Genomic DNA, 23,440 nt, shown 5'->3' on the forward strand with positions numbered 1-23,440 from the left:
CCACATTTATTTTTCACCTTTAGTGCAATTTTTATTGTTCTGTGAATTCTCAAAACAGTGACTGTGTGACAAACATTTGGGCAACACTTTATACACTTTTCTATTAAAAACCTTGTTCTGAAAGAAAATTGTGTATGAAGCAGTTATAGCAATACCTAGATTTAGCAAAGGCTGCAGAAAAATTCCCTGGTTTTAAAAAATAAAGTATAAAAGATACAGTATTATTATTCAATCAGACTAAGTGGCAACAAGGGAGGAAAAGATTAGAGAATGCAAAAAGCATTGATGTAATTTCCTTCTCTAAAATTATGTTGTACAGTAACCAAGAGAACAAAGAAAAGTTGTTACAATATACGAATTCCAAGCTACTGCTTTTGATAACCTTTTGTAGCTGGTATACTAGATTGTACAATTATTCCATTAAATTGATCATAGACATCTTTAAAACAGTATTCTGAGCACTAAATGTTTTATCTTCTTTTACAAAATTCATTTTTAGGACTGACATTTATTACCGCAGGTTCCATGGCAGTGAAGAAGAAATTTGTTTCATTAAAACAAACCAGAAGTAATCATGAAAGATACATAATAACAAGGAAACAATTCCAGGGAATATTTAAATAGCCAGTTAACAGAATGCTACTCAGTACATCTGAAAAATATTGAAATTATTCTGTATGGAGAAAAGGTGTATTTATTACACATAGAACTTTATAATTGAACCATCACACTTTTTTAAAAAGAAAGAAAGCCTTTAGTGGCTACTTCCACTAGCTTTCCATAGCACCATGTATGTGAGGATAATTTTCCAGACTTCTGATTTGATTAGCCTTCTTAAGATACTAAAAGAAAAAGTTTTGCTTTAGAAAGCTAAGACTCAAACATGAAAAATAAATCATGGCATATACTATTTGGTCCACATAATAATCCTATTCATATTCAACTGATATAGTTTAACAGGACATATTAAATTACAAATTAAATGTAAAATTCAAGAGGTTAGCTGCAAAAAAAGACAGGAATACTAAAGAGCATTTTCCACCATTTACTCTCATTATCAAAAATATTTTTCAACTCTTCTTGCAAAACAGAAACAAAAAACATACGCAACACTTACATCACATTCTTCTTCCTATGGCTTTAACCCTCCCCCCATACCCTGCCCCACCCACAGAAAAGACAGGGGAAAAACAAATCTGAAAGTCAACAAAATAATTATTTGCTCACATTGACATAAAATGACACCTGGTACACTATAGAAGAAAAAAAGAGACATCACCCAACCAGTATCCAAAACTTTTGTGTTATTTTTAGACCTAGTAACCATCATTGTACATGCTTTGTGCCAAATCCAATGTATCTAATGTTACAGTTCATTAGCAATGTTAACCAGTTAACAAATTAAGATGGCAAACATAAAGGTGTTTAAGAATCTAGGGTATAATGTCTTTTTACAACAGCTGCTGAAATATTGCTGTAAATCAAAACATAGTCCTTTATAAAGCAAGATAACAAAAAGGGCAAAATCCAGTGTTGCAAAAGTAACCTTTGACTTGTGCAATAGGACATTTCCTGCTTGACAGTCTTCCCCTTCCTCCTAAGGGTTGTAAGGAAGAGGTTTAATTGGATACAACCCAATATTTTCTATTCTAGTCAGCCCATACTTTATGCAAAATAAAAAAATTAAGCATTAAACACCAATCCCGGAACAAGTAAAATTGATATGAATTAACACACTTTCAATGTGGGTTGACTTTTCCAATCATGTAACTTAAAATTAATTTCAAAATCCCACATAATCAGCAGGGTTTCTATCAGCCCTTTAAGGTTATCAACTAAGAAAACCTCCATTCTTGACATATTCTACTCTTGCATGGTAGGATTTAATCCAGGGGCATGCCGCATTTCACCTTGTGTATCCTGGTTCCAACCAGGCAAATACAAAACTGGTATAAATTGGACTTAATCTTGGAAGAAACATATTAATTTCAAGTGAAAACTATGTCTTTGACAGTGTTATATGCCTTAAACTGCAAGAATGTGCTGAGAGTTGTCAGATTTTAAAATCTAAAATATAATGTCTCAATAACTTTGGCATAAGACTTAAACCATTTTTATTTTTAGCCAGCTAACATAACAGTTAAAAAAATACAGTATCTATTCCATAATGAACTCAGCAAAAATATCCCGATGATAAATGTTAAGTTTATGACATAGCATGACACAGATTAATGACATCAATCTGTAAAATATGTGTGAAATTAAAAAACAGGAATGCCAACTTTTTCTTTCCCAAAAGATGATCAAGCTTTTGAACGTCTCGAGTGATATCAACTGAAATTAAAGTCCAATATGATCATTTCTTGGTTTCAGATCAGCATACAGTAGTTGGGCAATTATAGTAATATCTTTTATTTCTGAACAAAGTTTGGGTGCTGAATTATTAACTTCCCTATCCACAAATAATGTGGTATTACAAGATTGGCTGTTGAAGTTTTTATTAGTTTAGCATGTCATTTTTCTTGCAATGATGATACTGAACATGGATACATCATAAATTAGCACAACTGTGATGGACTGACTAGAAATAATTTCAGTATATCAAATCAATTTCTGATTAAGCACAAAGCATGAATTGGTACAACAAGGTCAGTATATGCCAAAAAAGTAGTTCTGTATTAAAAAATCATTTACATTAGCATTTGATCTCAAACTATGAGATGTTGTAAGATCTAAAGACAGTTTTGGGATAATTCCGCAATTACCAGCAAACTATTTCCCTGACACTAACACACAACATAGCAATGAAAACACTTGATACAAGTGATCTATATGTAGGAGCTCCGGCAAGTTAAAGAGAACCATAGCTGCCTTCAAATTGTAGCAATCCCCTTACCAAAGGAGGGGAGAAAGAAAGAAAGACTCAGCAGTCATATCTCATGTCCATAGTTTCATCCAAGTTCTTATCATCGTTTGTACTGGCAGCTAAGAATGTCGTTACTGGTGACCCTGTCATATTAATTACACTGGTACTTGTGCTGGCATTGCGTACAGCAATGCTGGTCACATTAATGCCCAAAGTAAGCCTAGTCTGCTCCAAGGCCTTTTCTGGCACTGCAAATGCCTCCAATTTTTTTTCCCCGTTAGCCATATATGAATTTTGGCAGCCGCGGCATATGCAGTCTAAGCAGGCTTTGCGATTTGAGTAGCAAGGGCAGCGCTGGCCTCGACATGTAAGAACACTTGGATTTTGTGTAGCTCGGCCACATTTGCACCCCTTTTTCTCTTGTGCCTTTTTGTACACAGTTTTTGTTGGACTTCCTGGCACAACATGACTGCTTGGATTTTTTTCTTTTGACTTTTTTAGCATTCCTGATTTAGATTTTGGATGAGATTTCTTGGTGGTATGGTCTATATTTTTTTTCATGCTTTTATTTGATAATAGTACAGTTTTACCTATTTTAGGAGCAGTACCTCCATTAGGTACCGTTGCTATTGACTGCAAAGATATCTTTGATTCTTGTTTCATCGTTACTGGAGCTGAGGCTCCCAATGTTGGGCCACAAAGAATGCTAGAAATTGGAATATGCTGAAGCTTTTCACTGTCACTTTCCGATCGTGATCGCTTTCTGTTTAATTTTGCTACCTTAGGTGTTGCAGCTGTACATGAAATCCCATGAGGTGAAGCATCCACTGATATATACACATTGTGGCTAGTTGGTGGGGGAGAAAGCTGCAAAAATGGACCATTTGTTAAATTGGTTTCCAAGCTGTGCTGCAGATTAGGGCTACATACTCCTGCAGTAGAGTCCAAACTCCGTAGCACTTCCTCCACACTGAGTAAAAGAGGGTCACCAGGTTTGATGTCTTCACTGAAACTATGAATATCAATGCCGGTTGCACACAAGTCACCAGGGGAAACTATGTCACACATAGGCTGAAGACTGCTAGAAATGTCTTCGGTTTTTATGTATTGTCCAGGATTACATACATTGACCGTATTTGCATGTTCAGGAGATGGAATATTTACTCCAAGTTTATCTACTGCGAGCCCATTACAACTGGGCAGACCATTAACAGTGGAGCCTTTTACATCATAATCATAGGTGCTTTCAGGTATAGAACAACTTGTTGGGGGCTCATTAGCATACTCTGAAGTTGAAGGTGAAGGGGAATGGGTCAAACACAATGCCAAGGATTCATCAGATGCCTTTTCTGTCTCAACACTGGGTGGGGCGCCATCTTTAAGCAAAGTCAAAAGGTCTGGGGAACTGTCCACAGCTTGCTTAATATCTCGTCCTAATGGCGTCTGTGTTATATATTCACATAGTTTTTTATAACAGTTCACCAGAATGCTTAACTGTTTATTTTCTTCAAACTGCTCATAGTCTTTGCACCAACTACATGATGGTTTCATCATCATCTTCTTGCCTTTACAGGTTTTGCAGACATAATGTTGACACGTTGAGTTGGTGGGTGCAATTGGATCTTGCAGCAGATTTCCTAAGAGGGATAAAAAAAAGGGATTATAAAAACTCAAAAGTAATTTAAAAATTGTTTTTTAACAACTTGACAGTTTGTGTAATGCCACTGTTGTACGTTTTAGCTCTGTGATGGCAAACCTATGGCACACATGTCAGAGGTGGCATGCAGAGCCCTCTTTGTGGGCACACACGCCATCGCCAGCTGCTCTTCTGGTTTCCGGCGCGCTGGTCTTTGCGCATGCGGGAGCCATGGAAACTCAAAGCTACCTGATCTTTGGGTTTCCAGTGGTCCAGCATATGGAAAGACCAGGTGACCAGTGTGTGCATGAGCACCGCCCAGCTGGTCTTCAAATTTCCAAGGCTCTGGTGCACATGTTCCGGTTTGAACACTCAGTGCCAAAAAGGTTCGCCATCACTGTTTTAGCTGATCAGGCTAATAGCAACAATTGTTGTATCATCAACCTATGACAGCACATACTTTCAGCTTCACTATTGTAATATTACAGCAGTGATAGTGAACCTTTTCTTCCTCGGGTGCCAAAAGAGTGTATGTGCATGCTATCGCGCATGCATGAGTGCCCACACCCATAATTCAATGCCAAAGTAGGGCAAAAACAGCTTCCTCTGCCCCCCGCCCCCGGAGGCCCTCTGGAGGCTGGAAACGGCCTATTTCTAACTTCTGGTGGGATCAGTAGGCTTGTGTTTTGCCCTCTCCAGGCTTCAAAGGCTTCCTTGGAGCCAGGGGAGGATAAAAACGCCCTCCCCCATCCCTCCGGAGGCTCTCTAGAAGCCAAAAATGCCCTCCCAGAGCCTCTGTGGGAGCCAAAAATCAGTTGGCCGGCACACACATGCACATTGAAGCTGAGCTAGGGCAATGGCTTGCATGCCAGCAGATATGGCTCCACGTGTCACCTGTGACACATGTGCCATAGGTTCGCCATCACTGTATTAGAGCAAGATACAAGAATTTCTTCACTTCCGTAATGGCATTTGACAATTGTTCTGAATTGAATGATACAAGGCTCTCCAATATCTTCTCTGGTTAATTACATTATATAAACCTTAAACTTTTAAAAAATGATTAAGATCTTCTATTGAATAAGTTCAATATATAAATGCTAAACAGGCATGTGATATAATTCAGTTTTTAGTGATATTCCTAAGGTGCTTTCCAAATATAGCATATAAAGCTGAAACAGAGAAATTGGCTATGCATTGCACATGCTACTTGATTACTGAGCTATTATCTAAGACCAATGCTGAAAGTATCAATTATTTAATAAATTGTCATCTTGCTATACAGAGAACATGTTTAATTGACCTTACTCCAGTGGTTCCCAGCGTGGGGCCCATGCCCAACAGGACGCCAATTGGAACCTTATTTAAACCAAGTTAATGGCCTTTTAGGCTTCCTCCATGTGAGCAGGAATTCACTTTTTGAATAGTAAGAGTATGTCATGGGGGGGGGGATCAGGATTTTAGAGATGCTTAGGTGGACATGGCCAAAAAAAGGAACCACTGCCCTGCTCAAATGGCAACTAACAATAATAAAAACGATGAGCAATAGTCAGTAGGTTCACTTAGAAAACAATGTGGTTATATGACATCATGCTTTATGACTGCATGGTTTTGTGGTGGAAGTTCCAGTCCCAATTACTAGTTAACCAAGGACTATCTGTAGCACAGTGGTAGAGGGGGGACTGTGTGTAAAGGTAACATATACAGAACAGACTGGGATGTATATATCCCAGAAAAAGGAAATGCAAACCAATTTTTGTATCATGCCATTAAAATGTATTGGTAGATCCATGTAAGTTCATGTTTAGCTTACACCTCTGTGAAAATCCATTTGCTCCCTCTTGCTTGTTCTAAATTCTTGATATTGCCACTGAACATTATCAGCGCTTCACCTGGATCCTTTAATAAAGGAAGGCTCAGTGAACAATAATGCCCAAGTGACAAAGACTTCCAACAGGTGGTGTGCCAATGTGAAAAGGTAATTTATTCCTTTGGATTTACTAAAGGAGTGTGCCATGATTGCAATTACACATTTCATGTAATGGATAATCTATCTTTCCATTGGTGTGTAGGAATTCTTCCCTATTTCTCTATTATTAAACTGTTTCAGTTCAGTAACATTTGAAGGTTTACTAGCATTAACTGTTTGTCCTTGCTACAAATTTCTATGGAACATAGGTCTGGAATTGGATTTGGTTATTCCAAAGCAGTGAATTTGTCCTTCATTCATGCCATATTACTGTAAATGCTAGAAAGATGTGTTATTTTTCCCCCAAGATTCTTTCTCTCACTAAACAAATTCCCTAGGCACCTGTGCTGTAGCTGAAAGCCAAACAATAACAATGAGTATATCAGAGGGGAAAATGCAATGTAAGTTAAAAGACACTTAACTTGTGAAATTTGCACAAACATAGCATGTACAACAGTTTTCGAAAGAAATAAGGAGGATAGCTATTATCTATTTCTCTATAGACAGTTTATCAAAATAATATTAAATGTGTATCTATAATAGGACTATACTGACAGAATGACCATGAAAGTAAACATGCAATGGAATCACATAGTTTTTCACAAAAATCTCAAAAGACAAGAATAAAAGAAAAGGAACATTAATGGCTATACAATATATTATTTATTGACAATTATGGATGCCTGGATGCTAAAGAATGAAGTACTAGAGTTACTATCACTATGCCCTGGATATGAAATGCATAAGAACAGAAAATCCTGAAATAAAATATGTTCTCACTAAGAGGTGGTATAGAAAATAGGAGAACAAGTTCTATCTGTTCTTAAAACATTTAACTTCTTATGACTACTTGTTAAAGCAAGTTCTGCAAGTTTTGTTGTAAGTGAAATTCTTGCATCTCTTTACTAACCAGTCACACTATTAATGAACATATAATCCCAAGAAAGTTTATTTTTTCCAGATTACAAATACTGTATTCCTTTTCGAGAAACAGTATTTTTCTATAAAGGCAACCCTACTGAAAATACACTATTGTATGGAATAAATAAGTCACATAAACAAATACATTGTTCACAGGGCAGCAGAACTATGCACATCTTCCAATGTTTCTTGCTTACATTTTAAATTTAATAATTAAAAATATTTTAACTTGAAGCTATATTTATTGTATGAGGATATCCTTAAATTCTTAAATGTTTTTTTATCAGATTTATTATTATGAATTGGTCAATAAATATTTGAGCTATAGTTTTTAATTGATATTGAAAACAATGGAACACTCAGGATACATTATATCTGTTAATGTTATCTCCCTTTCTCATTACATGGAAGTGTAATTACTAAGGCTTTTTTCTTAAGGCTGGGCTCTGAAGTTAAAAATTCACCCGATACAGAATAAAAATATTTGTAGTGGTTTTTAGACTCATCAGGAGGAAGACATAAGCAACTGTTGCTTCCCACCAAAATGAGATTAGCTCCATCCCTTTTGACGTTTCAGAAGTCCCTCAAGACCTGGTTATGCTATGAGGCCTGGGGCTCCCACAAAATTGGAGACATGGTTAGATGGTTGGATGCTTGCAGTGGCCATTCTTATCGTTTCTCTGCCCAGAATGTTTTTATTTGTTTTTATAATATTTATTTTTAATTTGGATTTCTATTTTTATTATTCAATATCTGTTGTTTATTTAATTGATGTACAATGCCCAGAATTGCTTTAGATGGGCAGCTATACAAATTTGAATTTTGATTAATAACACTGCTGTTTTACAACTCAAATTGGACATTTCACAAATGACATCTCTTGAGTTCATAGAGCTTAAGCACTAACTGCATGCAAATTTCCATGCATCTTAGGTACTAAAGGATTAGCACTTTATGAGCTTTTTTATTTGATAACTTGCAGCGTAACAGTGTTTCTTTTTAGATTTTATCCAGTGTAAACTATTATTTAAAAACTGAGTATTTATTATTATTAAAAATAGATGAGTTTAGAGAAGCACACCAATATCTCCTTTATTCAATCATTACATATTCATTAAATAGATTATTTATCTGTTATCTACCATATATACTCGAATATAAGCCAAGTTTTTCAGCACAAAAATGTGCATTTTCCAAAGCTGCGCAGTTTGGATGCAAAAAGCAGGAAGGAAACCTTATGGCTCTGGCAACACAAGGGTTTCCCTTGTACGGCTGCTTTTGCTCTTGCTACCACCCAGCCGGCAACACCCCTCAGCTGCCTGGTTGGCAGCAGGCTGAACCAATCACAGCTCCTCCTCTACGCAGAAAGGAAGCACTGGGGGAAGGGGTGGGAGGGTTGAAGGGACTTTTGGAAGGAAGGAAAAGTGGATGAAAACATGATCTTTCTTCAAGGGGAGCAGCTTTAGGGGATCATGGCTTCCTCTCCTGCTCAGAAATAGAAGTCCCTTCCAGCAAGCCAGCAACATATTTTACAAGTAAAATAAGTTACCCATTTAAATTAGATTCATTTCTAGTAACAGAAGAGGTAATTTTGTAATAAATTGTTGCTTCAAATGGGAATAGCTGTGTAATTAAACTTTTTCTTCCAACTATACTTATCATACCCAAGAGGATTGTTAATGCTGACTTGTTTAAAACAATACAAAGATTAATATAATAGTATGAATTTTGGCATTAATCATTTGTTCTACAAAATTAATATGAATAGATTTACCTTTTTTTTAGAGTGTGGTTTCTCCTTATGCAAGATAAATATCATGTAGAAGAAATATTTTACAATTAATGGTTGAGTAACCACAAATTGTTATTTACTGATCTATTGAGATAGTAATGATTTTAACTTATGAAATATGTTTTTAATGGAAAATCTGAATATTTATGATATGGAAGTTTGATTTAAGCAATTATTTTGAAATAATATGTGAAATCCCAATTTAAAAAATTATAATTATATTTTAATGAAGATTAAGATAACAGGTTTGATTACATTCCTAAGGATATTTTAAGAGGTTTTTGGTTATGATAAAAGAAGGAATTTTAAAAAAGAGATTTAGGAAGGGGAGGAAGTAGTAGGTCCAAAAATGAAAAGGTGCAAGAAATAAAAACCATTTTGGAAGGAAAAGTTACATCATAATAATAACAACAGAGTTGGAAGGGACCTTGAAGATCTTCTAGTCCAACCCCCTGCTTAGGCAGAAACTTTACACTACTTCAGACAAATGGGTATCCAATATCTTCTTAAAAACTTCCAGTGTTGGAGCCACCAGCAAAACTTCTAGTGGCAGGCTGCTCCACGGATTCATTGTTCTAACTCAGGGGTCTCCAACCGCCGGTCCGCGGACTGGGACCGGGCCGTTGGGGGTTTTCAGCCGGTCCGCGGCACCAGGGCCCCCTCGGCCTTTCCGCGCTGCCCACCGCCCGCCCGATTTGCCCCCTCTGCTCCTCTGCCACCTCCTGCCTTTCACCGCAGCTCCTCCCGCACCCGGAACGCACGCCCTGCCCGCCTCACATTTGCCGAGAGGACTTTCGCCCCGGGCTCTCAGCAAGGGGGCTGCATGAGAGGCGGGGCCGGCGGAAGGTGATATTCAATGTCGGGGGCGCACGGGTGGTTTTGCGCGCGCTCCCTATCTCCCTGCTAGCCCACTCGGAATACTGTATTCAAAATAAGAAAAGCCTTCGCCGGCAAAGTTATCTCCCCTGGTCCTTTTTTCATTAAACTAGATATACCCAGTTCCTACAACTGTTCTTCATATGTTTTTTTAAAAAATTCTTCTACTACAACAATTTTAAGCTACAGTAGAAGAATATTCCATTTTTATAAGTTACCAGTAACCACTGCATTTTCCAACCTAGACTCGAGTCAATAAGTTTTCCCAGTTTTTGTGGCAAAAGTTGGTGCTTCGGCTTATAATTGGGTCCACTTATATTCAAGTATATATGGTATTTATAAATGAGTAATTAATTAAATGTACAGTATATTCCACCTTTCATTTATGAGCTTAAGCATATTATTCCTTAACAACTGTGTTAAGTGACCGTTTGAAATGAACCCCAAAAACGTACTTATGACCTGGATTCTAAGTTCTAAATTCCAGTCACATGTCTGCATTTTGGGCACTTGGCAATTAGACTGTATTTACGGTTGTTTGCAGCATCTTATGGGTATATGACTGGTTTAATTTTGGATTTTTTACTGTATATTGTTCATGTATATTGTTCATGACTGTTGTTCGCCGCCCCGAGTTTTCGGAGAGGGGCGGCATATAAATCCAATAAATTGAATTGAATTGAATTAATTTTTTCACCAGAAATCAGTGTTTATTTCCAATTTCTGGCAAAAAAACCACCCATTGCAAATGGGTTTGCTTTATGACTGCTGCAAATAATGCTATGAAATCAGTCGCATGACTCAATACCCACCATGATTCTCACCTAATCCTTATCTAATCTAATCCTCAGGACTGTAATTTGAGGACTACCTATGCTGCTCTCCTTGTTCTCATTTTCCTTCACAACCCTATGAAGAACATTAGTCTAAACAACTATTTCTCTCAACAGTAATAGAATCAACTAAACCAGTGTTGCATATGCACAAGTTAGTATAAAGAACTCCCAGTAGCACTATCAGGGCAGCTTCTTTCTTTGATCCTTTACAAAACTGAGCTGCAGCAATACAAGTAGAATGGCAGTTTTTCTGCCTCAAAATAAACTACAGTAGCATAACCAACCTGGCCTCAGTAAGGCACATGCACACAATCATTAGTAGCCTATACAGCTGGTATTGACCTCTTTCCTCACAGATTCTGCTCAAACAAAATATAATTATTTGCTTGTTGGTTTATTTCAATTCAAAGGCTGCACATCTCAATTCAGAATTCTCAGTGGCTAATAGCATAAAATCAGCATAGAAATCATAAAAAACAAGAAATGACAACACACATGTAAGCCACAATAACCACTAGTCCAAATCAAAGTGCAAACTTTAGTCTAAATCCTGTATTAGTCAGACTCAACAGTATTGTGACATTTTTTTCTCATTTAATCCAGTTGTTATATAAGTATTGCTAGGAATTGAACAAGGAAGATGAACATGCATACCCATATAGTCATTATCCACAATTCTTTGGATATTTGATAGAGTAAAGAGATAATATATAAAACCAAATGAAAATAGCAGAACCTCTGAGGTAAAATTAGTAGGAGGAATAATATATTCAACACAGGAAACCATAAAAATACTAAATGACTTCTTTGTTTACTATCAAGTGGGAGGTCAAATAAAGCCTTTTTTTAATTATAAAATTTTATTACAACTAGAATATTAAAATATTAAAATTTTCCTTGTTTAAACTAAACAATTTCAGTATTTAAAAAAACAAATTCACCTTTTCCCCCTTCTCCCTGAACACTTTTCCTAAAGAGGCTACTAAAACAACAATTTATACAGATTCTAAGACAAAATATCAAGTATCATTTAAAAGTGTCAAGAGTATTTGCTAACACATGAATGTAAGCAATATTTACTTTATATATTATATTTTATATATTATCTATTTACTCTATCAAATATCCAAAGAATTGTGGATAATGACTATATGGGTATGTATCATTTAAAGGTGTCAAGAGTATTTGCTAATTCATAAATTTAAGCAATATTTACTTTATATTTTTTCTCTTATTTTTATTAAGAAATCTGCCTCAATTGTTGGGAGCAGAAAAAGATTGGCGAAGAGTGCAGAAGCAAGGAGATATTAAGCATAGAAAGATAGAAGTGTGAGTATAAGCTGACAAAATAACAATGTTTTGGGTCATTAACACTAACACAATCCTACTCATGAAACTAAATGTTACTGTGTTCAACACAATTAACTGCCTAGAAATTCCTCATCTTATCAAGAATATAAAATTCAAGATCTAAACTGAGCTAAAGCAGTTATACTTACAGAATTTTTTTTTAAACCCCACTTTTTTTTTGGTAAAAGTAATGTAGAAAGTTAGCACCTACCCCTCTCCTACAAGAATGAAATATTTTAGGAAATATTTAAAAAGCAGATTATATTTGCCTGGATGAGAAATGGAGGGGGGGGGGATTTTTTTCAGGCAAGAAGCAGACTCTCTCTTCATAGCCCAAACCTTTCTTCATAGCCCACTGCAGATATCAGCATTTAAAAGGATAGGTAGCTCTATTCATAAGCAAATTCCCTGCAGCAAGGTCTGAACAAAGGTAAGATTAGCCCTCAGCCACAATAGGAATTGCCAAAGAAGCCCCTTCATTGCATCAGCCCAAACCTCAACTAAACTTAGTTCAGACAAACTCCTAGTGATGGCAAACCTTTTGTGCATGGCACCATGGGAGTTTGACAACAGCCAAGAGAATACATGTTCTTGAACAGGAAGCTCAAATTCAAAGCCCAAGAAAAGGTATAAATACTCCGCATTCTCAACTCCATGTGCTCAGCTGCACCAGAATCCATGTGGTTCTGCTTCATCATTAAATCATCTTTCCAACCAGCCTCCATGTTTCCAGTTCTTTCTCCTAGCTTGGAACTGAACCAGATGGATATTTCTTCCAACACTAGTACGTGATACAGTTTTACATATTAACTTTTTTCCGGGAATCATAAAACAGAAGACTCTAACCATCACTACAAATAATTTAACCTAAGCACTGAATTCTATTGACTTTATGGGTTGTAGATCAGGCTGAATACAGTATTGGTCAGAAAATATATGACCTCAAATTGAAGTTTATATGGGCTAACATGGAAGCATGAAATTATAGACAAATAAAGATTGATATAAAAAGACACTGAGAGTTGGCTCCAGAACAAAAGGTGCTGCTTTTTAAAATCTGCTTTCTACACAAGGTTATAAGAAAAGAATATCAGGAACTAGCATATGGGGAAAAAAGTACATTAGGATTTTGGTTAGCTTGCTATCCTAAAAGCTACCTTTACAATACAAGATTTTTCTTGCCCTTTTACTATCATATATGTTTAAGATTCAAGGACATTATATGAATAGAGATACCTGCTACAGCAAAAGTGCTATATTGACTGTGTTTTTTTTAAAAATGCAACAAATGTTTTTATTTTGAGGTAATGTGGAAATTTTATCCACTATATGAGAAATCTACTTACTACAGATCTGTTAAAATTAATGTTTTATTTCATTTTATTCATTTTATTTCATTTATAAATTCATTTATCATTCATATATTTTAAAGGAGAATCTTTTTCTATTAAAAGAGAGATTGAGAAAATCAGGACTAAGCAATTTAGGATCTCAACTAGAGATGCCAAACAGCTCTGAGGTACTACTATAGTAATAAATACCTAGCTGTGACACTCAGATGCAAGCTTAAAAAAAATTCAAAATAAAAGTTCAATTGTCCCTTTCAACATAAGTGACAATTCTTTTAAAAACAGGAATTCAAAAAGGTGATAGAAATGGAAAGTCCAATATATATAAAAGCAATGCAAAACTTACATTATTTATGCATCTATCTATCCAGTTTATATAGCTGACCATCTCAAATATGTGACTCACACACAGAATATAGTTAGAAATAAACCCAGATAAAAACCACTAAAAACTAATGAAAACTTAATTTGTAATAGACTACAATCCATACAATGATTGACAATACAACCAACAGGCTACATTCCATCCCCACTTGATCTCCAGTCAGTATGACAAAGTACGGTATGTTTTGAGAGCCTTCTGAAAAGCCAGCAGGCTCAGGGCCACTTATAGGTAGTCCTCAACATATAACAATTGAGCCCAAAATTTCTTTTGCTAAACAAGGTTTGTCCCATTTTACAACTTATAGTTGTCCAGTGAATCACTGCCATTAAGTTAGTAACCCGGTTGTTAAGGGAATCTGGCTTCTTTATTCACTTTGATTGTCAGAAGGTAGCAAAATGTGATCACTTGACCCCAGAATGCTGCAACCATCATAAATATGAGTCAGTTGCCAAGCATCTGAATCTTGATTATGTGATCATGGAATGTTGAAATGGTTGCAAGTGTGAAAAAGTCATAAATCACTTTTTTTTTCAAATGCCATTGTTAACATTGATCATTAAATGAATAGTTGTATGTTGAGGGCTACCTGTATAACCTGTGTGGGAAGAGGAATGATGTTTCAAGCCATAGGTGCTGCAGTAGTAAAAGGCTTCTTCCAGCCCTGATGGGATAAGTAGCTGTAAGAGGGGAGAGGTGTTCTCTCAAACTGTCCTTTTATAGTATAGAGCAGTGATGGTGAACCTATGGCACAGGTGCCACAGACGGCATGCAGAGCCATATATGTTGGCACGTGAGCCGTTGCCCTAGCTCAGCTCCACCATGCATGTGTGTGCTGGCTAGCTGATTGTGGCTCATACAAAGGCTTTGGGAGGGCATTTTTGGCTTCCAGAGAGCCTATGGAGGGATGGGGCAGGGAGTTTTACTGTCCCCCAACTCCAGGGAAGCCTTTGGAGCGTGGGAAGGGCGAAACATGAGCCTACTGGGCCCACTAGAAGTTCAGAAACAGGCCACTTCTGGCCACCAGACGGCCTCCAGGAAGGAGGGGGAAGCTGTTTTCGCTTTTCCTAGGCATTGAATTATGGTGTGGGCACTTGCATGTGCACGATAGCAGGCACACACGCTCTTTCAGTACCTGAGGAATAAAAGGTTCGCGATCACTGTTATAGAGCTTAAGAAGTCATTACCAGCACTTTGAATGCAACCTCATATGCCGCCGAGTCCTGTAGGATTGGGCGGCATATAAGTCAAATTAATAATAAATAAACCTGAAAGCAAGCTATTTTGTATTTTATATCAATAATTAATTCAAGTCCTCTACTGAAGAACGCCTCTACTTAAGAGCTTTTCTAGATAAGAACGGAGTGTTCAAGATTTTTTTGCCTCTACTTAAGAACCTGAGCCCAGAAAAAAAAATCCCAGGAAATTTGAGAGCGGTATGAAGACCCGGCCAGTTTCCTGCCATTCCCCCTTTAATCCCAGCCTTTTCTGGGCTGCCAGAGGAGCCTTTTGGTGACGCTTAAGGAGGCTTTGGCAGTCCAGAGTGAAGGAAGCATTTTCCTTTCTCTGGGCACTTGGAGAGGGAATAAACCTCTGCCAGCGCCCAGAGAAAAGAAACGCTCCCTTCACTCTGGGCAGCGACTGTCCTTTTCTTCCTCCTCTTCCTCCCACCCAAATTCTGAGCTTTTATTTCTTTCCGAATGGGTTTGCATGCATTATTTGCTTTTACATTGATTCCTATGGGATAAATGCTTCTACTTACAAACTTTTCTACTTAACAACCTGGTCACGGAATGAATTAAATTCTTAAGTAGAGGTTCCACTGTATTGCTAATTTTACAATGCAATAGCCATGACACAAAATGACACATTAACATTAATTGAAGAAAATGTTACAACTTTTCACTGTTCAGTAGAATTTAATGTTTCCATTCTGCAAGTTGATTCAGCAGATGACCACAGTCTTTATAATAACTATCTCAATACATTGATACGTCATCTTACAAACCCCTTGTCATACAAACTTTTCGAGATACAAACCCGGGGTTTAAGATTTTTTTGCCTCTTCTTCCAAACTATTTTCACCTTACAAACCCAAGCCGCCGCCACTGGGATGCCCCGCCTCTGGACTTCTGTTGCCAGCGAAGTGCCCGTTTTTGCGCTGCTGGGATTTCCTTGAGGCTCCCCTCCATGGGAAACACCACCTCCGGACTTCCGTGTTTTTGCGATGCTGCAGGGGAATCCCAGCAGTGCAAAAACGGGTGCTTCGCTGGCAACGGAAGTCCTGAGGTGGGGTTTCCCAGCGAGGGGAGCCTCAGCGAAATCGCAGCATCACAAAAACATGGAACTCCGGAGGTGGGGTTTCAAGGACTTCCGTGTTTTTGCGATGCTGCAATTTCGCTGAGGCTCCCCTCACTGGAAAACCCCAACTTTGGACTTCCGTTGCCAGCGAAGCACCCGTTTTTGCGCTGCTGGGATTCCCCCGCTGGGATTCCCCTGCAGCATCACAAAAACACGGAAGTCCAGAGGTGGGGGTTCCCATGGAGGGAAGCCTCAGGGAAATCCCAGCAGCGCAAAAACGGGTACTTCGGCTGGCAAAAGGGGTGAGTTTTAGACTTGCACGCATTAATCGCTTTTCCATTGATTCCCATGGGAAACATTGTTTCGTCTTACAAACTTTTCACCCTACAAACCTCGTCCCAGAACCAATTAAGTTCATAAGACAAGGTATCACAGTACTTTAAAGTGCTTGTGTACGTTTTGTTTTCTTTTGCTATCTAAGTACTAAAATAAGCACAGTGCAATATACTGGGGTGACCTTATTCTTTTTAGTTTGTATATTATGTCCATATATTATTCTATTCACTCATATAAAATTCCTTAAAGGTAATATGTAGCGTATACAATTTTATATTATTGTAACAAAGGTTTGTTTACTGCCCAATCACAGGAATTCTAAGAACCTTAAAGCAACAAATAAAGAAATACAGAAATACTTTCAAGTTAGTCTTAACTCCTGGTGACTTGCTGGAAAAGTCCCTGAAGTTCTCTTGGAAATATTTTTGGATATAGTTTGCCACTGCTTTCCTCCTAGGACTCAGAAACAGAAAGACTGATCCATCCAGATGAACTTGTGCTTAAGGAGGCACTAGAACTGAGTCTCCCAGATTTTAATCAACATGCCAAACTGATTCTCATATACAGATATGACTACCCATAATGTTTTAATTCTTGAATTATGTTAAAAACAGCCACTAAAAATATTATGTGACACCTAAAAATATTATCCCAGCGGCTGATAAGGTCCCACAGAGTTGGCCTTCTCTGGGTCCCGTCTACCAAACAATGTCGTTTGGCGGGCCCCAGGGGAAGAGCCTCCTCTGTGACGGCCCCAGCCCTCTGGAATCAACTCCCCCCAGAGATTAGAGCGGCCCCCACCCTCCTTGTCTTTCGCAAATTACTCAAGACCCACCTTTGTCACCAGGCATGGGGGAGTTAGGATATTCCTTCCCCTAGGCCATTACAAGTTATGCATAGTATGTTTGTGTGTATGTTTGGTTTTTATAATAAGGGTTTTTAGTTGTTTTATTAAATTGGATTGTTACATGTTGTTTTTTATCATTGTTGTTAACCGCCCCGAGTCTGCGGAGAGGGGCAGCATACAAATCCAAATAATAATAATAATAATAATAATAATAATAATAATAATAATAATAATAATAATTCTGGGCAGTATTCAAGAAAAAAACAAAGTCAAAACATAACCATAAAATATTAAACCCCTTTCAATATATAAAATTAAGTACCAAAAGGTTTAATCTGTGCTTCACCCATTTACCTAATTCTTTCTGTTTGAAATCAGATAACTGCCCCTTAAAATTCAGTGCAAATTGTCTTACAAAGTTGAAATAATTTTCTGAACATTACTGTTCCTAATCTGTTGTTCCACTTCATATTCTTGACTTCACATAATACACAGAAGTCACATATAACATTTATTTGTAATGAAGTAAAGATGTGCATTTAAATTTCAAAAAAATATATTACAAATGCAAAGGCTGCATCAAAAAAGGCATTTATTTTATTAAATAAATAAAAAATGCATTAATGTAAGTTGTCTTGTAGAAAGAACAGCGATTTTCCGTCCCCTTTCCTAATGTTTCTTTTACTAGTATCATGTATATAAATATTGTATCTCTATATACCACCTACGTACTTGACTCGATATAGATATAGATAGATAGATAGATAGATAGACAGATAGACAGACAGAGAGACAGACAGACAGAGAGATAGATTAGCCACCCCAATGAGTTCAGAAATCATACCGAAGGATTCAAATAATAGCATGCATTTATTTGAGTTGAGTTGTGTTGAAAGGGACCTTGCAGGTCAACAAGTCTAACCCCCTACTCAAGCAGGAAACCTTAGACCAGGGGTAGGCAAAGTTGACTCTTCTATGACTTGTGGACTTCAACTTCCAGAATTCCTGAACCAATCATGCTAGCTCAAGAATTCTGGGAGTTGAAGTCAACAGTCATAGAAGAGCCAATTCTGTCTAACCCTGCTCTAGACCAGTGTTTCCCAACCTTGGCAACTTGAACATATCTGGACTTCAACTCCCAGAATTCGCTGGGAGGGGAATTGTGGGAGTTGAAGTCCAAATCTCTTTAAGTTGCCAAGGTTGGGAAACATTGCCCTAGACTATCCAATGTACAATATAAAATGTACAATTTGAGTTGTACATGTTAAAATTGTTGCTAGAATCATGGCTTGTAGGTAACAGATGTACGCCCATGTTATATCCAGAGGTAAGTTAATGACAATTGACTCCCTTAAACTATTTTTAGGCATTGTGACACGAAACACGTTATTAAGTACCCGGGCTGAGTTCGCCTAGACTGGCCCACAAAATGCTAAGCGTGTCGGTTTTTGTTTTGGATTCGCCTCGTGAAAATCCAGGCCAGTTTCCCCCTTTTGCAAACTCTTCTCAAAGAGGCGAGCGAGTTCAGTCTGCGAAGCAGTTTGTTAAAAGGCGACAAATACAAGAGAAGGACAACTTTCAAAACTCCCTCAGACGGAGGAGGAAGACCGCGGAGGACATGCGCCGCTCGGCTGACGGAGAGGTCTGCCCGAAAAGGCGGCGGCGGCATAGCTCCCTGCCCATTCCAGTGGGTGTTAACAGGGGAGGCGAGAGCGAAGCTTAGACGGACGGACGGACGGACGGACTGACGGAGACCGGGAAGGAAGGAAGGAAGGAGGGCGAAGGAGGGTGCCGGCTCGCCCGCGGCCCAGAACAATAGAAAGCGCCTCACTCACCGCACACGCAGCAGGAGAGCGACTGCCGGAAGTAGGGCAGCAGCTTGCCGATCTCGGCCAGGCACTGCGGATCTTCCCCGGGGCCGTAGCTGAGGACCAGGCGACTGGCGGAGATGTACAGGGCTGTGGCATTCACCGGGTTCATCGCAGACGCTGAGGCCAACGGCTCCGGGCTGAGAAGAAAGCGCGGCTCCGCGCCCAGGCAGGGCAAGCCGAGGGGCGGCGGCGCTCCTAGCCCCGCATCGAGGCGCCGTCACAGCCAGGGCCGGGCCTGCTTTTGCGCCGCTTGCCTCTGCTCGCTCCCCCCCCCCCGCCCGCCCCCGCCGCTGCCCCCGCCGCGGCTCTTCCTCGCTACCACAGCGGGTTACTCCAGGCGGCCGGCCATGCCCGCCTCGCTCCCTCGGCCTCCCCGGGCGCCTCAGGCGGAGGGGAGGCCCCGCATCGGGGAGAGGGGGAGCGGCGGTGGCAGGATCCGCGAGCCCGGCGCAGGGAGACGGCCTGGGCCCGGCTCTGGTAGGGGCGGGGGGAGGCTGCTCCGCCTTAGAGTTTCAGCGCGCGTCCATATTACCGCGGATCCCCCTGCGTCTCTTCCGCGGAGCTAACGGCCCCGTCGCTCCCGGACGCCCACCGCGCAAGAGCCATCCGCCACACGCCCAGCTCCAGTGTCAATAGCAACCGTTAGATCCAACCGTCACTGCGCAGCCATCACCGCGGCCGCTTAGGTTCGGGCACTGCGCATGCGCGGCCATTCTCTACCTCATCGCACCCACCCCCTTCGCGTCCTGTTGAACGCTACGGCCGCCGAGGGAGCGGAGCGGGGTGGGGTTCCGGCCTGGGTTGCGCCCTCTCGGGGCCTCCGCTGAGCTTTGCTCCGCTATTCGGGGAAAAAAAACAAGCGAGGCCGCCTCGTTTCTTCGATTCGTTCAAAAGAGCCTCCAAAGGCCGGTTACTTTCTGATATCCGGAATACTGTAAGGGGCGTGCATAAGTGCACCCGAGTGCTTTCTGTCCCCTATCCTAATGTTTCTCTTTTACTGGTATCACGTATATAAATATTATTATATCTTTGTGTACCACCCATACGTACGTGACAAAACAAACAAACAAAAATAAATTACGCCTTTCAACCCGTATCTTGGTTATTAAGGATGGAAGGTTTGAGTGTGTGATAATACATCTTTGAACATGGACAGAGTGCCCTGCCTCTCCGTATGGAAGAATGCATGCCTTTTGTGCAGATCTTCAGGAACTACAGTATCTATCTATCTATCTATCTATCTATCTATCTATCTATCTATCTATCTATCTATCTACCTACCTACCTACCTACCTACCTACCTACCTAGAATAGAATTTTATTGGCCAAGTGTGATTGGATATATCTCATATATCTTCTTACATTCATATACAGTATCTTCTTACATTCTTCATCGACGTATTTTATTCTCATATCTCTTCTTTTATTCTTTTCTTTATATATTTTACTACATGTATATTCTCTTCAACCTTCATTTTGTATTGGACTAACTAACTAACTAACTAACTAACTAAATAAATAAAATTGTCTTGGTGCATATGCTCTCAGCCTACATCAAAGAAAAAGATACATTTGTCAAGAATCATGTGGTACAACACTTAACGATTGTCATAGGGGTCAAATAAGCAATGAAGAAACAATATTAATAAAAATCTTAGGATACAAGCAACAAGTTACAGTCATACAGTCCTAAGTGGGAAGAAAAGGATGATAGGAATGATGAGGAAAAAACTAGTAGAAATAGAAGTGCAGATTTAGTAAAAAGTCTGACAGTGTTGGGGAAATTATTTGTTTAGTAGAGTGATGGTGTTCTATCTATCTATCTATCCATCCATCCATCCATCCATCCATCCATCTATCTTGTCCAATACACAATAATACACAATGAAGGTTATACAGGATACACTCGAAGGAAAATATATCAAAGAAAGAAGAGAAAATATAGGAATAAAATATATCAGTGAGAGAATAGAAAAAAAGATATAGGGATAGAAGAGAAGATATATGGGATATAGGAGAGAGACTAGGACAGAAGACGGAGGGCATGCTAGTGCGCTTATGCATTCCCCTTACTGACCCCTTAGGAATCTGGAGAGGTCAACTGTGGATAGACTAAGGGTAAAATGTTTGGGGTTAAGGGAGGACACTACGGAGTCCAGTAATGAGTTCCACCCTTCAACAACTTGATTACTAAAGTCATATTTTTTACAGTCAAGTTTGGAGCGGTTAATATTAAGTTTGAATCTGTTGTGTGCTCTTGTGTTGTTGTGGTTGAAGCTGAAGTAGTCGTTGACAGGCAGGAGTTGACAACCAAGGATTTATTTATTTATTTACTTATTTAGTCAAGTTACCTTTTGGAGGTATGTAAAGATATAATAATATTTATATACATGATACTAGTAAAATAAAAAATAAAAAAAACATTAGATATAAAAATATTCATATACACTACATGATACTAGTAAAAAAACCAAAGAAACATTAGGACGGGACAGAAGTTGCCCAAAACAACTTGGTTTAAGATAACAGATGCAATCGACCGTAGTACTATGTCTATGATGGGTTTCATAAATTACATAAAGGGAGCTAATTCATATAAAATGAATTAAATGTATGTACTTCTCATAAACAATTGGCCTCTGTACAATGTTCATTGTACAAGTTACCTGAAATCTGTATTAAGACAGATCAATTCTATTAATGTGATTAAGAATTAATGAATTCTTCAAAAGAATAAATTCCAGATCAGTGTGCAACACACAAACGTCTTCATCCTACATAATTTCAATGTCAATGCATAGACAAGTGAAAATAAAAACAGGTTAGATTTTGTCTGGAAATATGTGTCCAAATTGGCTCAAGATAAAAAGAATAAACCAAGTTACACGAACAAATGGAATAAAATCTGAAAAGAGGTGTTGTTATGTTTTCATTTTGTCCAATCACATTTATCCAATAAAAATTATATTTCCATAAAACAACTAACATGTTAATCTTAAATCTGGCACATCATTATAAATCACTGAAAAATATAGAGTTGTCATTAGAAGCAGTCATCTTGAATAAACCAAGCCTTTTTGCAAGGTACTTAGATTTATTTTGAATGGAGCGAGGGGGGCATATCCTCACCCATTGTTTTTCTGCAGCTTTTTTCTACCTGCCATATAACGTAAAGAAAAAAAATCCACAGAGGCTGGTTTGCACAATATACTAGTCTGGAGTAAAATATAATCTGGAATGATAAAGATCAATCTTTTCTGTGACCCTTGAAGTTGTTTTTGCATATGGTGTGAACAAAGCTATCACATTAGAGCCAGTTTAGTAGTGTGTTTGAGTTGATAGGACATTCTGAGTTCTAGTCTTAGTTTAAGTATGAAAGCTGACCAGTGTCTCTCTTAGCCCAACCCACCTCACACAGTTGTGGAGGGGAAAGGAAGAGGAAGGAATATTAAGTATGTTCTCTACCGCAGTGTTTCCCAACCTTGACAACTTGAAGATATCTGGACTTCAACTTCCAGAATTCCCCAGCCAGCGAATGCTGGCTGGGGGATTCTGGGAGTTGAAGTCCAGATATCTTCAAGTTGTCAAGGTTGGGAAACACTGCTCTACCGTATGTTACTTTTAAAACAAGCAAGATGGGATAAATAAATAAATAAATAATACAGCGTTCCCTCAATTTTCGCAGGGGATGCGTTTCGAGACTGCCCGCGAAAGTCGAATTTCTGCAAAGTAGAGATGCGGAAGTAAATACACTATTTTTGGCTATGAACAGTATCACAAGCCTTCCCTTAACACTTTAAACACCTAAATTACAATTTCCCATTCCCTTAGCAACCATTTAGATTATTACTCACCATGTTTATTTATTAAAGTTTATTTAAAAAAATATTAAAGGCGGACGAAAGTTGAAGTATTTTTTAATTCATATTTTTGAAAAATCGTGGTATAGACTTTTCGCGAAGTTCGAACCCGCGAAAATCGAGGGAACACTACATTATTTTTGGATAACAGGTTGTGTTGTTATCACCTTTAAAAACATATGTGGCATAAGATCAGATGACTTGTGGGACCAACTTTTCCCAAGAATATCTGCTTGTCCCACTCCCAA

At 38.7% G+C, this 23,440-nt stretch overlaps 1 protein-coding gene across 1 annotated transcript; it reads right to left on the reverse strand.

The window, feature by feature from the left end:
• Positions 1–1,031: 1,031 nt before the first annotated feature.
• Positions 1,032–19,618, reverse strand: MSL2 (MSL complex subunit 2). Its single transcript, XM_070753130.1, has 2 exons — positions 19,297–19,618; positions 1,032–4,503 (listed from the first exon to the last, which is right to left on the reverse strand). The coding sequence occupies exons 1-2, from the start codon at positions 19,439–19,441 to the stop codon at positions 2,924–2,926; spliced, it is 1,725 nt and encodes a 574-aa protein (XP_070609231.1). The 5' UTR covers positions 19,442–19,618; the 3' UTR covers positions 1,032–2,923.
• Positions 19,619–23,440: the final 3,822 nt, after the last annotated feature.

The sequence above is a fragment of the Erythrolamprus reginae genome, chromosome 5 (assembly GCF_031021105.1).
Source record: "Erythrolamprus reginae isolate rEryReg1 chromosome 5, rEryReg1.hap1, whole genome shotgun sequence".
Taxonomy (NCBI): domain Eukaryota; kingdom Metazoa; phylum Chordata; class Lepidosauria; order Squamata; family Dipsadidae; genus Erythrolamprus; species Erythrolamprus reginae.

What these genes read in the sequence shown, in the direction of transcription:
- MSL2 (XM_070753130.1), bottom strand. Translation starts at nt 19,441, where the DNA reads ATGAACCCGGTGAATGCCACAGCCCTGTACATCTCCGCCAGTCGCCTG. An exon ending in GCTCTCCTGCTGCGTGTGCG is followed by an intron (nt 4,504 to 19,296) that starts GTGAGTGAGGCG and finishes TATCCCTCTTAG; the next exon opens with GAAATCTGCTGCAAGATCCA.